Source organism: Ruditapes philippinarum, unplaced genomic scaffold (genome assembly GCF_026571515.1).
Source record: "Ruditapes philippinarum isolate M1 unplaced genomic scaffold, ASM2657151v2 ctg4696_1_1_1_1, whole genome shotgun sequence".
Taxonomy (NCBI): domain Eukaryota; kingdom Metazoa; phylum Mollusca; class Bivalvia; order Venerida; family Veneridae; genus Ruditapes; species Ruditapes philippinarum.
In genome coordinates, this window is record NW_026858339.1 from 19,543 (window position 1) to 36,115 (window position 16,573).

General features: G+C 34.1%; 2 protein-coding genes across 4 annotated transcripts in view; one reads left to right on the forward strand and one right to left on the reverse strand.

The window, feature by feature from the left end:
* Nucleotides 1-16,000, reverse strand: LOC132752879 (enoyl-CoA delta isomerase 2-like). The gene is made up of 9 exons (XM_060743268.1): nucleotides 15,894-16,000; nucleotides 6,098-6,260; nucleotides 5,649-5,747; nucleotides 5,113-5,295; nucleotides 4,164-4,236; nucleotides 3,291-3,393; nucleotides 2,506-2,626; nucleotides 1,808-2,041; nucleotides 1-720 (listed from the first exon to the last, which is right to left on the reverse strand). Exons 1-9 carry the CDS (start codon nucleotides 15,923-15,925, stop codon nucleotides 559-561), a joined length of 1,170 nt encoding a protein of 389 aa, XP_060599251.1. The 5' UTR covers nucleotides 15,926-16,000; the 3' UTR covers nucleotides 1-558.
* The window catches only part of LOC132752878 (testis-specific chromodomain protein Y 2-like), a 13,009-nt gene continuing 12,337 nt past the window's right edge, over nucleotides 15,902-16,573 (forward strand). For 2 of the 3 annotated variants that reach the window (XM_060743266.1, XM_060743265.1), the window contains exon 1: nucleotides 15,902-16,001. In XM_060743266.1, coding sequence (XP_060599249.1) covers nucleotides 15,972-16,001 — 30 coding nt within the window. In that variant the 5' untranslated portion in view covers nucleotides 15,902-15,971. Of the gene's footprint in view, nucleotides 16,062-16,573 lie in introns of all 3 variants that reach the window. The other variant, XM_060743267.1, reaches the window with a different exon arrangement.

Below are 16,573 nucleotides of genomic sequence, written 5' to 3' on the forward strand. Positions count from 1 at the left end.
GTCTGGATCCATGCTTCTGGTCTGGATCCATGCTGGTCACAAACCCATTATGTTGGTTTTGTCATGACACGGCTCAATTATATTCTTCAATGACAAAAAACACTTTTAACAAATACAACTTACTCATTTACTCTTAAGTATATGTTTATCATTAAAAAATCATCTAGCACAATTAAAGAAAAATTTGATAAATATAATACAAGAAAATATATCACATAAATAATGAGCTATGTCACAGCAAAGTAGACCGTTTTTGTTTAAAATGAATTTATTTTTTCAGCGTTGAGTCAAATTTAATGTTCCAAAAATTTCAATTTATTATACAAAAAGTATGTAATCTTTACCAATATAAATTATGTAATGAAAAAAATTCAAATCCAAATATATTATTTTAGGACAGGAATTCGATGATCATTAGTTTCTGTTTGTAAAAAAAATACACCAACATATTGTAAGGTAGCCCTGTTCACAATAAATAAATTTCTGTTTATGTGAAAAAACTTACAGTTCACTATCACAACTCATTAAAGTTAATAATTGTTCTGAAATCACAGCGTTCTACAACTTTGAGGAGGATTTTTGTTGGAAGAAGTTCATGATGGCAGTCATACACTCGTTTGATTGCCATCTTCCAACCAGCACTCGACATTCCTCTTTGTTCACTTTGTGTAACTTTTCTCTCTCCCCGTCACGAATTAAAACTTTAGAGAAACTCATGCTCTGAAATAAAAAAGAATGCATCAACTTAATGTCACTAAATAAAAACGTATAGATGAGCCGCGTCATGACAAAACCAACATAGTGGGTTTGCGACAAGCATGGATCCAGACCAGCCTGCGCCTCCGCGCAGTCTGATCAGGATCCATGCTGTTCGCTTACCAACTTTATTACAAGTAGAGAAACTGATAGCGAACAGTATGGATCCTGATCAGACTGCGCGGATGCGCAGGCTGGTCTGGATCCATGCTGGTCGCAAACCCACTATGTTGGTTTTGTCATGACGCGGCTCAGATTTACATTTAACATTGGAGAACGATGGATTAAGGTTATTCTCTCAAGGGTTTACTACATGTTTTACCCAAGCACGAAAGCTGTGTCGAGTAGGGCTGTCTTATTGTTTTTTCCTAAAGCTAGAAAAAAAATACATTTGATGCCATTTTGTTCAGTCATATAGTATTTGGCACAATTTCTTACAGTTTTAAGAAAACTAAAAACTTAATTGAACCACTCTCAATTCTGCTTCCTGGAACCAACCATTAGTGGTGTTACATGCAAAAACATTGTCTTGGTCCGTACGTTGAAAGGTACACATATTCACCATAAGGATACCACTCTGATTTAACATTAAAGCAGCATACCTCCAGATTCATGCTAGTTTTCATGATTTTTTTTTAAATGTATTAATAAGTAGGGTATTGTTTCCTGAACAAAGAAATTAATTAACACATTGCAAACAGCACTTAAAATCAAGGAAAAATACCAAAATAGGTCAGAATATACAAAAATAGCCCTTACTGCATTAGTAACACAGTAGAAAACTGTCACAGTAGGAATAAGGTGATAAATACTGCAAATATCAGTCATTTATTACATACACATGCAAAATATTTCTTGAATTATGGATATTTTCACTTTACATCAAATCAAGTACAATTTTCTCGAGGCTGATTTTCTTGAAATATATTGGCTCATTCTGGCAGCTTTAGAATTAATTAAAAGTACATTTTTTTTTTCAAGATTTTTAGCTTTGTAATAAAATGTACTTAAGGCAAACACTTGTTATCTAAACATAAACATATATGTGTACCTCTTTTGGCAATTGAGCAATGGCCTGAACTTTAGCTGTTGTCTCTTTAACAAACACATCATCTGGTATGACCTGAGTGACTAGGTTTCTATTAAAAGCCTCGGCAGCTGAGATCTTCTTATTAAACAAGAGCATCTCACTGGCCTTGGCAGCTCCCATCAGTTTAGGGAAGACGTAGGAGGAACATCCCTCTGGTGACTGGCCTAACTGGGAGAAAGGTGTATGGAATGTTGCCTGTAGAGAGGAAAAAATATCCATTTATATACAAAACTTTAAAATAATAGCTCATTCAATTGCTGATAAAGCTTTATCCATTTTATTATCAGACGGTAACACTATTTAAATTATTAAAAATAAAATTTGAATTTGAAACTAATTTATAAAATAAAATAATAAACAAAATACCACACAATTACACTGTAATTCCAATAAATATATATCAAAGTTGCTTACAATATAAGTATATATAAATCTACCACAATTTGCTGCCAATTTTTTGTATAGTAACATTATACAGGTTTGCTGAGGTACATGATTGTATGTTCATATAATTTCATGAAATAATCTTGCAATGTCAAGACTTAGCAAAATTAACTGGATACTTACATATTAACATCACCAGAATAAATTCTTTTTTCATCACCAATCAGGGGAGATTATTACACAATAGAACATGTGTAAATTACCATACTACTTACTCTATCACTTGCATATACTGCATCAAACAGACCGAGTACAGTCACTGACACGCCCACAGCCGGCCCATTCACAAGACCTATCAACGGCTTAGGGAAGTCTATAAAAGCTGCTACAAAACGTCTTAAAATTAAAAAGAAAAACATGTTTGGTTGGAAGCTAAAAGCTTATTGAAATGCTCTCAAATCCATTCCTGGAACCAACCAGTACCAAGCAACAATATTATCAATGTATCAACAACTTCTCTTTCATAGTATAAAAGAAAAACTTTGTTTTACATGGTTTTAAGTCACATCTGTAAAAAAAATTGTAAAGGTCATTTTGTGACTTTGAAGCTTTTTACTGGTGGGGGAAGACCTAAGAACATCATTTCAGACACAGGTGGGCGCCTGATTAGACCCACCAACATGCCATAAGCTAGCTGGATACATGAAACAATCCAAAGACCCTCAAGGTATTTGGACCCACAGTGGTAAGGGGCAAGTGATCTGAAGTTGGTGATCTTTACTGCTTGGTAACAGAGGCCCCTTCTTAAAGATCTGATCAAATTTTAGTGCCTAATCCTCTAATAGTTAATAAAGAAATGTCTTTTTATGATTGAAATCTAATTGCTTAAGAAAGTAATTTATTGTTACTCACACACCTGATGGTTAAGATTGTAATAATACAAATCAATGTCAAAATAATTGTACATCAATCAGTTGTCTTGAATGTGAAGTAAAATCTTGCTAAATTATTAAATACATTAAGTATATCTTCTTACGAATGCAATATAACTAATACTCACTCTAACAGTTCACCACCTTTTATCGCCATGCCCTCTATTCCTTCTGGAGGGATGTTCATAAAGTTACTCAAATCATTTCCACTACAGTAAAAATCTCCAGCTCCTGATAGTTGTAATAAAATACTGACTTATATATATTGGCTAACTCAACAAGATCCAAATATATTATCACCATAGAAGCACTTTGGTGATGGTCAACAGGGAACTAAAAAGGTTGCCCAAGTCATTTCCACTACTCAAATATTCACCATTCTCTAACAACATCAATACCTGACATATATAGAGGATCTTGAATGAGTGTAAGTTTAACACTAAATTTATTGAACAAGTTGAATAATTTTTTATTCAATGAGTTCAATAAATTTAGTATTAAACTTTCACAAATTTAATATTCTATTTATCACATACCAAAAATAAAGACTGTTTGAAGTGATAAAGAAACATTTTTGATTGACGCGCCTGTAGTATAACGCTTACATTTAGCTCGCCTTAATCACATCACATCAGAATATATGCACGGTTGTGCATTGCCATTTTTATGGAGCCGCAAAAGCGGCACGGTTATGAGATAATAAGTGTTTCATTCTTTTTCAGCATCAGTAATAATTTCTGAACCAAATTTTGAAACAAGTTTAGGACTTTCAATAAGCAGCAACCATAATTTCAGCTTATATGATTCAGGCCCAAATAATATGTGATATCAATTGTGTTCAGTTTAGAGCTAGTATTAAATAGCACTTCTTCAGTATTTCTACATATATGTACAAGCATAATTCTGGGTTCATTTTTGATAATAAATTTCATACTTGCTGCATAAAACAGTCAAATTTCCAGTTTCAGTATACATGTACAATGTTACATGAAATTTGTTACCTGTAAATGTTGCTATGACAACTGTGCTATCTTCTGCTGCTTCTTTTAATGCAGAAATCATCTCTTCATACATCTGCAAGAACATATTTCAATATCTGAAAATCTTATCTAGTAGATGAAATATGCTAATCTTTATATTATTATTATTAAAAATTATGTTTCACCTTCTTTGATAGGTTATGTGTTAATTTTGCTAAGAATTATTAACTCATCTTTTTTGTTCCTAAAATATCTTCAGCATGTGAAACTGCAGTGTGTTTTCAAAAGACTTACTCCAGAAATAAGAATATTTGGGTTTTTCCCAGCTAATAACATAGGTACAAACAATTTTTTACAGTAATAGCTTCAAAAATAAGTGAAACAGGTTGGCTAATCTATTGTGATGGGAAGTGCACCAAGAAGCTATAACAGTAAAAGTTAGTTTGTACCTACAGATTAGCTGGGAAAAACCCATTTTGCCGAATTCCAGATAACCTCTATTACCATGATATGCATAGAGTGCCATGCATTTCATTTCATTCAATAATAGATATTGCATTATTCTATTAATGAAACATGACTTTGTAATGTGAAATTCAGGGTGATAGATTATTTTATTTACATCTTACTTCAACAATTACAAATTCCAAATATAGGTAAGTGTTCATTTGTAAGTATTTACAAAACAGCTATTCAACCAATCTATTATCTAATTTGGTAAATGCTTACTAATAAAAACTAAATAATTTAGTGTTTGACATTATTTTTATAAACAGTTAATTTACTAGACTGATAAATAATTTGCCGGCTTAAGAAAGTGAATGCACTACATTTCATTTGAAATACTGCAATTCTATTGAACAAAAATTAATTTCAAACAATAAGAACCACGCAAAACAAATGTTCCTGGTAAATCATAATTTGCCCTGACACATATAATTTAAAGAAAATATAATTCAAAAGGTCTAACCTGTACTGTAATGGCATTTTTCTTATTTGGTCTGTTTAGTGTTATACTATAAATACCACCAGCATTTGAAACAGCTAGCGTTTCAAACTTCTGGTCCCCTGTTGCTTCTGCTCCAGCTGATGCAGCGGACTCCGCTCCAGCCAACGAGTCCACTAACTCTATGTACTGCTTCTGTGCCTCATCCTTAAATGTTATTTTAAAGGTATAAAGCTATATTTATTTAAATATGTTTACATGATCTATAAAAGGCAAAATAACTTTGCTTCCATAATCTCTGTAGATTCTCAAGGATGTAACATAGAATATGCTTTTATTTGACACATATAAATATTGTACACAATTAGAACTAAACAGATGTGTATAGCTTTTGGTTATGTTTAAATTACAACAATTCTTTTAAAGCCATCTGATTATTTCAAACATAAATAGGAACATTGGAAAAATGATCATTAATGGCCGTTCTTAATTAAGGAATGCAGAAATAAATTCATCATATTGTGGTTGAAAGCGTTTTCAAGTTAAGGCATACAAAGTACCTGAGAAATATCCCCTAGATCATTCCATGCATTCCACTTGTACTTTCCTACAACATCCAACATGCCAGGTTTAGGTGCATTACACTTTCCAACAGTTGCCTAAGGATAGAAAAATCAGCAACAACATGTGAATTTCGATTAATTGTTGCCGAAATTACACAGAAAGTACAATGTATAAAGAAACTATACAAATACGGTATATTACAGGGGTTAGCAACATTTAAGCATATAGATTATTGCGTCCTTGTTTGTAAATTTTCAAATATGTATTGTCTATTGACACTTCCTGCACCAACCATACTATTACTAGCATACATTTTACTAAACCTTTGTCCTTAGAATTAATTCCATAGAAACTTAGAAAGTCTAAAGTAATTAATACCCGCACTTTCCTTAATGTCTTTTTTTAATAACAGTTTTATAATACATGTACTTAAAATAATTATCACCTGTTTGAACAAAGCATAAATCTGGAGTTTGACAACATTGCCAGGGTCCTCCTTCAAGTTATTAAGTCTTTCTTTAGCATTGTTGAACTCGGCATCATACGCACCCATTGCCTGCACTGTCAGATGAAAATTGCGCTGAAACCTGCTGATGAATCCTCTTGTACTGAAACAAATGAAATACATCCAAGTAAGTGCACTAGTCTACATTTAACCATATATCTACATGGAGATTGAGGCAGAGTTGAATAGAATTTGTTTGAAGAGTACAGACTACTGGGTTATAATTGAACTTAATTATTTTGGCCCTGTGGTTGTTATAACCCCCCACAAAGAAAGTCTGTGGGGGTATACTCGGGTCAGCTGGTGGTCGGTTGGTTAGTCTGTTGCAGATATTTCTTGTCCGGGACATAACTCAGAATGTACAAATGTAGTAGGTAGATTAATCTGAATGAGTACTGTAGATGTGCAGAACATAAAAACCGTTACCATCCCTTTCCTAATTTTGCAGTTATTGCCTTTTGCTCATTTTTACACACTGAACTTTGTCCAGGACTTAACTTGAGAACTATAAAAGGTATCCACTTAACACTTTGTAGGTTGATAGATCTTACTGAGTAGAAGTACAGTGCAAAAGAACCATAACTCTGCCATACCTAATTTTTGAGTTATTGCTCAAATGGCAAAACAGAAAGAAAAATATTTGGTTACTGTCACTTCTGTGAGAATTATTTCCACTTTTTCATGTTTATATAATACATAATTTTTGAAGTCCATAAAAAACATGTTACATATGCAAAGTATAAAACAAAATAGGTTAAATAACTTATTTATGCTCTAAACCATTGTGTTAACACCTGTCAGCATACATTTCATTCTGTTTTCATAGAAAACCTCAGTGTCAAAGAATTGTCAAAATATATATGCCAGAAATTGAATATTAAATCCAAATATATAAAATAAAAGTAATGGCGCAAAATTCTTCAGCAAAATGAAGTTGTTGGACACATTTATGTAAAGAATTTTACATTATAACATATAATAATTATTTAAGAACTCCAAAAATTATGTGTTTATAAACATGAAAAAGGAGAAATAATTCTCACAACAGTAACATTTTTCTTTCTGTTTATGTCACATGTAATTCTCAATAAACAAAGTTTAAAAGAAATATTTTTTATTACTTTTCTAGAAATCTGATTTTTTTGTCATAAGCCCAATCAGCAATTAAAATGGAAAAATGAACGATTTTTTCAATCAACTTCACCATTCATAGGCTTTGCCTATATTCATACGAGGAAGTCAAAGGCTGGGTTTGCAAAGCTGGCCCGGGCTTTGGCTTGCCCTGCTATAGACTACATGTGTACATTTAAAAGAAAATTATATAAAAAACAAAGAATACATAGAATTTTATGCCTATCAATGAAATTTTCAGTGTCAGTTCTAGTAGAGCGGCGCCATTTTTAATGTAATTCAATGATAATAGGCGAGATATTCCGATAACGGACAATCGCAACTTTTCGGATAAATAATAGCGAGCTCGACGAGCTGGCCCGAAGGGCCTGCTCGCAAAGCGAGCTTTACAGTAACGCGAGTACCTGCTAAGTGATGGTTTTGAAAACTTTCGTCCGAAGTACCGAATTGGACACATCGCAACTTTTCGAATTTAAAGATAACGATAAAAACTGAGGAATTCTGATTGAAAACGGATGTGTAGACTGATCACCCGCGCACGTCTATGGGGACCATAATTGGACAGGGAACCAAAATAACGGAAGCTTTCGCGTTGAAGGCGCCATTTTGTTTGAAAAATCTGATAAACAAAAACAATTTTTGGTCGAATTTTGTTGTGAAAACTATCTAGAATAAAAGAAAATGGTTTAACTAAGAAAATGAATCCGAACACCAATATCTTTTATTCAGTCGTTAACGCTGTACAGACGTTTAAAGCAGAGCTCCAGATAGCGTGCGTATAAGCGTAAAATACGCATAGAAAATCTAAAATACGCATCACTTTCACTAAAAATTCTGTTGTCAACAACGCATGTTAAAAACGAAAGTAGCATGAAATACAGAAGGGAGGTAACTCCCGTAGATCAACCTATTAAATTATTGATGAAATTTGTGCCAGATAATCATCGTAGGAGTTAACACAGTATTAAGTTTGTTTAGGCGTCTATTGACATGCTTTTGCCTCAATATAAACAAAAATATATTTTAATTTCTTTAACTTTTGTTGTTGGAACAAAATAACATGTTTTTCACCTGCAGTTTTGTACTCAATATTTTCGTACCCAGTCTACAGTTACGGACAATTTTCTCTCAGACCAATACTTTTTTTTAAGGAAAGATAAAAAAAATCTTGTTTATGTTTCTTTAATTCTAATTTCAACTATAATTCATTTTCTAGGAGTCAATATTTTTCTTTCTTTATTTCTGTTGGCATGTACCTTATCATGTACTCCAGTTTAAACAATTAAATTGTTTAAACTGGAGTACATGATAAGGTACATGCCAACAGAAATAAAGAAAGAAAAATATTGACTCCTAGAAAATAAAATAATTTCAGGGCTTCCACTAGTGGAAGTTTGGAAGTCATTTACTCCTTCATTTTGGCCTGTGACTTCCGAAAATCAAAACTTTTCCTTCTTTACCTATATAATGTGACTTCCAATATCAGAGCCCTGATGATTTTGCTGTGTATCCTAAACTTGAGTTCCAGTATACTCTGGAAGTCTGTCTTTACATGGCATGTTTTGTATTGTTTCACATTAAATCCAGGGTTCCCTCTGGGTCAAAATTAGTTTGCGCCACAAAATTCGCCAAGCAGAAAAAGTTGGAGCCAATGACTCCAAAGTTAGAGCCAATTATTCTTAAAAGGAGACATCCCTATCTTTGTTAAGATATGCTAACAGTTATATATCATTATGATTAAAAACACATATTTATAATGTTTCATTTTATTACAGCTGCACATGTTTATTATCTAAAATATAGACATAGTATTATGTGGTTTTCAAATTCCATTTGAATAAATACATATGACAACATAAATGTAATCAAAAACATCATTTTAAGTTAGTTATTAGGTTGGGAAGTCCTGTTTTCCACCGTTTTGCCTATAGCAGTTCTTATCACTTATTCATTCTCACTGACTGGACTGAGCCATGATCTTTCCAGCTTCTATCTGACATTCTGGTGATCTACAGATAAAAAACAAACAAACCTAAAAAACATTACTGTAAATTGACTTCATCTAAAAATTAAAAAGAACAAAAAAAAAATGAAATAGATACAAATTACTTTTTAACAATGAAGAATATTGTTTATTTTAATAGGTTTTGCATGAGATTAGACATTTCAGCACATTTCAGCACTTTACATTCAGATATGAAAATATAAACGCTGCAGTAAACAGTGGCTTTAGATCAATCATTAGTGAAATTATTCTTTTAATTGTCATCCGATTTTTATATTACAAACTGTAATTAAACTGTAAAGATCTTATCAGTTGACAAGCCAACTTACCTAAAATTTCAATGTTTGTCAACATCACGGACGATCTTTCATTTCTCTGATTCACTACTAACACCATTTGACCACATGTGTAATTATCAGTGCTCCAAGTCAGAGGATTAAAGACGTAAATTGTTCCAATTAACACATTGACACTTTTATCTTGTCATGTTCCCGAAGTGTCACACAATTGATAACATAATTGATGATACAGTTTGATAAAAAAACTAATCGCGCTGACCTTTCACATAAGGGCCGCTTATGTAATTGACGAGGCCGCTTATGATATTTAAGTGTACTAGTTGTTGGATGCTTTTATCTTACGTTGGCGCCAGTAAAATTCGCCAATTGAAGATTCTATGCGCCAGAATTAATATTTTGTCGCATTTGGCGCCATTGGCGAGCGACAGCGGGAACCCTGAAATCAGTATTTAATTTGTAAAGGTTTTTCTAAAAAAAGAAAATAAACAAACAAACAAACAAAACAATAAGTTTAATTTGTTTATAAAAAATGCAAAATGCTTTTTGACAGATTTTACCCCTTAAGTTTTTTCAGAATTTGCATTTTACCCCTGTTGTGTTGGGTTCTTATATTTTATTAAGGAAAAACTAGAATGTCGCTGTTACTTTTTACTGATTTTAATATGGCGCTAAACCTTCACAATAGAGAGTATTCAACAGACTTCACTAGCCTAAAATTGTTACTATATTGATAATACTTCAATAGACTAAAACAGTTAGTATTACACTGCGCATATTCAAACACTACACTTTTCCCCCTTTTAGAAAAAAAAATAATAAAAAGTCTAGCTTTTATTTACTATGGATAATAATAATCCATGAAACTGATTAAAGTTTATACTGTAACATCAAACTGTCAACTGTTTCTTTTTCTATTCAAAATTTTAAGAATATTGTTTATCAGTTACTGTAACTAAAAAGAAACAAACATTTTAACTAAAACATATAACTAGAATATAAGAGAACTTTGTTCTCCATGGTAGCACAGGGATTATTATGCCCTTACACACGTGCATGCCATATACATGTACTATTTAAATCACAAATCTAATTTCTTTGGTGGAATTCCTCTAGTTGAACGTTTTGGTAATGGTTTCATTGCTGGACTTGCTGTCTTTGAGTTTTCATGTGATTCTGCTTGAACTGGGGTTTGAACACACGCTTCTGTTGCTGATTCTACTGTAGAATTTGGTAAATTGTCTTGTACCTGGTTTGACTGAGTTGAATCAAATGGTACGTGCATTGTTATAGGTATATTGGTATTGCTTTCGTTTACAGGAATATCAGTTTCGCGTTCACGAATTTGGTCAACATGGCGTTTCCAAATTAGATCACCCACTTTAACTTGGTAAGTTACAGGACCAAGTTGATGAACTATGATTCCACCAACCCACTTTTCAACCGATTTTCTGTAGTCGCGAATCCAAACACTATCGCCTTCTTGAAATATGCGAACTTTAGATTCTTTTGGAGTAGTATTCTTTTGAATCTTGTTACTTAAGTTTGGACGCATGATATCTAGACGTGTTCGAATTTGTCGTCCAAGAAATAATTCTGCTGGAGAAACTTGTGTCGTAGAGTGCGGAGTGGAACGATATGATAACAAAAATCTCGCCATCTTTTGATTCAAAGTTCCAGGTTCATTATTCATAGTTTTCATAGTTGTTTTAAAAGTTTGGACAGCTCTTTCAGCCTCCCCGTTTGAACTCGGATGATAAGCTGCTGAACGAATATGATTTATTCCATTTAATTTAACAAATTTCTGGAATTCTTCAGAGACAAATTGTGGACCGTTGTCAGATACTATCTCCTCCACTATCCCGTAGGCTGAAAACAAATATCTTAATGCATTAACAGTACTTTCAGTAGTTGTAGAAGCCATTTTGAGAACTTCCATCCATTTCGAGTGGGCGTCCACAACAATTAAAAACATTTGATTCATGAATGGCCCAGCATAGTCAATATGAATACGCTGCCAGGGTTTACTAGGCCATCTCCAAGGATTAGGCGGTGCTTTAGCCATCGGTCTTCTATTCTGCTGACAAGGAATACAGCTTTTTACCTTACTTTCTAAGTCAGTTTCTATATTCAACCACCACATATGCATTCTTGCTAAAGATCTCATCTTAACAATTCCAGGATGATTTTCATGTAATTCTTCTAACATCCTTTCTTGCAACGTACGTGGAATTACAACTCGTATTCCTCTTAATAAACAACTTTCTTCAGTGGTAAATTCATCTCTAAACTTATAATATGGTAAGTATTCTTCACTTAATTCAGATTTGACAGGCCAACCGTTTATTGTAAAATGTATCAACCTTGATAACACCGGATCATTTCGCGAAGCTTTGGCAATTTTATCGGGTGTAACTGGAAGAGAATTCACTTGTTCCTTGTTTACTTCGCTGCCTTCCACAAACAACACATTGTTCGACTCCTCAGTAATCTCAGGTAGCGGAAAACGTGACAATGTATCAGCATTTCCATTCTTCGTTGTTGATCGATATCTGATATCATACTGATAAGCCGACAACTGGATTGCCCATCTTTGTAATCTTGACGCGGCTAGAACTGGTATGCCTTTCTTAGGTCCTAGTATTAGACTTAAAGGTTTATTGTCCGTCAACAAAGTGAATTTACGCGCATACAAGAACTGATGAAATTTCTGAATACCGAATATTATGGCTAATGCTTCTTTTTCAAGTTGAGAGTAATTTCTCTCAGATGCAGTAAGTGTTCTTGATGCATACGCTATAGGTCTATCTGAGCCGTTCTCCATTTCATGCGAAATAACAGCGGCTAGTCCATATGGCGACGCGTCTACAGCTAATGTGACTGCTTTCTCCGGATGATAATGTACAAGGACTGTGGATGACGTCAACAATTGCTTAACAGTTTCACATGCTTCTTTGCACGATTCTGTCCAATTCCACTTAACACCATTATTCAATAATTCTGTAAGCGGCTGTACAATAGTTGACATATTTGGGATGAATCGGCGGTAATAATTTACTAATCCAAGCCATTGTTGAAGTTCTTTTCGGTTATTAGGATCAGGAAGTTGTAAGACGGCATCAATTTTCCGTTCAGAAGGTCTTATTCCCTCCTTTGTTACTCGGAAAGCGAAATATTCAACTTCATCTTGCATGAAGTAACATTTTGAAGCATTTAACTTAATGTTCATGTCATTCAATCGTTGTAATACAACTTCCAAGTTTTTCAAGTGATCATCATCATCTACTCCAGTGATGATAATATCATCCAAAATGCATCCAACATGTTCCAATCCATTCAAAATTTTATCCATGGTTTCCTGAAACAACGCTGGCGCTGAAGCAACCCCAAATGGCAAACGTAAGTAACGAAATAACCCTAGATGAGTATTTATAGTTACATATTTTCTTGATGACTCATCAAGTAACACCTGTTGATAAGCATGCGACAAGTCCAATTTAGTGAATTTTTTACCACCATTCAATTTTTGGAACACATCATCTGATGTTGGTAAAGGATATTCTGGAACATCCAAAACTGGATTCAAGGTAACCTTGTAGTCTCCACAAATTCTTACAGTTTTGTTAGGTTTCTGAATAGCAACTATTGGCGTAGCCCAATCCGAATACGAAACTTTTTCTACAATTCCCTCCTTTACCAGACGATCAAGTTCTTGTGCTACCTTGTCACGAAGAGCATAAGGTACTGTCCTTGGCTTATAAAATACAGGCTTGCTACCATCCTTCACAGACAATTTCACAGTAACTCCTTTCATTACACCAGTTTTATTGTCAAAAACATTTGGAAACCTTTTCAATAATTCATTCACTGAAGACTGTCCTTTATCCAAAGATGTGAATTTAATTTTTTCCCAGTCTAAAGTTAATGCTGATAACCAATTCCTACCGAATAATGCTGGTCCGGAACCTTTCACAACCACTAAAGGCAACTTAGCTTCCTGACTTCCATAACAGACATTTACATCAATTTCACCCAAAATTTGAACAGTTTCATTCGTATATGTTTTCAAAATCACTGAACTAGGTCTAAGAGCTATGTTACTGAAATGTCCTTTATAATCAGTCTCTGACAATATTGAAACTGAAGCACCAGTATCAAGTTCCATCTTCTGAGAATAACCTTCAATATTGACATGTACAATTATTTCCTTCTGTTTTGGTGATTTCATTGTAAATAATGGCCAATCTTCATCTTTTTCATCAGATTCAGATGAAATAGATTCAGCATTTTCAACATACTGCACTCTAGATTTATTCTTTTTGAATTTCTGTCTGGATCTACCTGAATGCTCTGGCTTTGATGTACTACGTTGTACCGACTTTTGATCAGATTTTACATGTTTTTGAGGGCAACATTTACCTAAGTGTCCATACTGTTTACAGGAATTACACTGACTTTTCCTATGAAAACAAACATCTGGCTCATGGTTACTTTTACCACATCGAAAACATTCTTTTTTGTTGGTTGTGAGTTTATTTGCACTATGTTTGACCTCAATCTCAGGACCGTTTTTAAGTTTCACAGTTTCTTTTGCAGCCATTTCCATCGACACTGCAATGTCTAAAGCTTTCTTAAGTGTTAACTTATCTTCTGACAGCAGCTTCTTCTGGATCGAAGGTGTTGCTAGACCACAAACAAAACGATCTCTAAGTGCATCATCAAGAAAGTCTTTAAATTCACAGTTCTCACTTAACCTTCTCAATTCAGCTAAGTATTGACTCACACCTTCCCCCTCGCCCTGCTTCCTTTGATGAAATTTAAACCTTTCTGCAATGATGAGAGGCTTAGGCTTTAAATGATCCTTGATCAATGTTCTGAGTTCATCAAACGATTTTTCTCCAGGTTTAGCTGGTGAGGAAAGATTTCTAATTAAACTGTAGGTCTTGGATCCTACCACCGACAACAGAATAGATCTTTTAATTGCCGCATCGTCTATCTTATTCGCGATAAAATAGTGAGACAACCTTTCATCGTATTCGTCCCAGTTTTCACCATACAGGTTAAACTCGTCAATTTTCCCGAATACTGCCATTCTGCTGCTCAAATATTCAGTAAATCAAACAGTTTATAACCGACAATTGTTTTCCAAAGATCCTCGTCGCCACTGTTGTGTTGGGTTCTTATATTTTATTAAGGAAAAACTAGAATGTCGCTGTTACTTTTTACTGATTTTAATATGGCGCTAAACCTTCACAATAGAGAGTATTCAACAGACTTCACTAGCCTAAAATTGTTACTATATTGATAATACTTCAATAGACTAAAACAGTTAGTATTACACTGCGCATATTCAAACACTACAACCCCACACTCTAAATTTTGAGGGGTAAAAACCCCTTGGCCAAAACAATTATCTGGAGCTCTGGTTTAAAGTATTGTTTATGTGACGTCACAATGTAGCGCCAAACAGCACGTGCAAAACAATCAAATCAAGTATGCTATTTTAATGTCGCAAACGTGTAAAGTTTTACATTTATTTCACTTTTAATAATCTTTATTTCGCTTGAAAAATTATAGAGTGAAATAAAATAAACAAACAAAGTTTTATCAACGTTTTCAAAACTCATTATTCATTTAACGACAGGGGCGGAGCCATATTTAACACAGTACGTGTGACGTCACACGCACATGGAATAAAAATGAGCGATTATTTCATACTATTTCACGTTAAAAGTACATCGAGCTCGCTTTGAGGTCTGCCTTTTTCATATTAATCGTCAAGTATTCCGAGTGAAAACGGAAGCGGTGCATAATAATACAGAATGACAACTTAAACGGAAAAATCAACTATTTTTTTAACTGACTTCCCCGTTGATAGGCTTTGCCTAATTTCATATTATTAAATGTCTCGAAGGGTTAAGTGTCTTCAAAAGAGGGGTGAGAGCTGGAAAGGGGGAGAGGGGGGTGGTGAATTGTCAATGTCAGGAATGTCAGGGGGGGGGGAGGGGTTCGTTGAAGTGTCTTTGTTCTCGTTTGGAAGGAATAATTACAGTTTTTGTTGAAATGGTTCAAAAACAAGTTTAATGATAAAGACAGATGTCCATTTGTGTTAAAACTTTAAAAGTTTATTGTTGTTGCGCGTTTTGATCGGTTGTGGGGGCACAGGGTCTGACCCCAAAATGTCTGTGAGTTGTCAAAAACTTTAAGCAGTTTTTAACAATTTGATACACATTTCTATATATGATTAAATAGAATTTCGCTGAAATCATTTCATTTTAATTCAACTGTTTAGTTAAAATGTTACCGGCTAAATTTCCTGAGAATGGGCGCTGCCATTTTGTTTAACAGTGACACCTAGCGGGCACTGATAGCGTTTCCTGTAATGGCGGGCACCGGCGAATTTGACTACGAGGTGAGAGTAAACGATTTCCGTAGATAACGACATTGTAGGCAATGAAAGGAGACAAGTACAGTAAGACAGACATATATGTGTTGTCTCTTGCTGTTGTCATAGTTCGATTTCTTTTGTTTCGTGTTTATTCTTTCCACCGTGTTTTTGTTTATTGAGAATCGGGTCAGCTCGGCCCAAAAACTAACTCGGCCCAAAAACTAACTCGGCCCCAGTTATCTAGTCCTTACACAAATTCGGTACGGGTAAACGCGGCCCATATTTATGCTGATGTTATTTCAAGGATTTTTTTGTGGTTCCACTATGGGGGCATTTAGGATCATAGGATGGTCCCCTATGGTACCACTGTTCTTATTATTTCCAGCAAATTGTACAAATAAAAATAACTTATATTTACTATTTTATTGAATTGTGTTTACCCGTCGCATTTTGACTTTAAAATACACATGTCATTCATAGAATAACTCAATGATTTTAATTAGAAACATCTATGGTCGGTCAGCCATGTTTAGAATGGGAGCTTATCCGGAGAGCACTATGGTACCGTGGTATGTTAATTGATGGCCCTTTTTGGC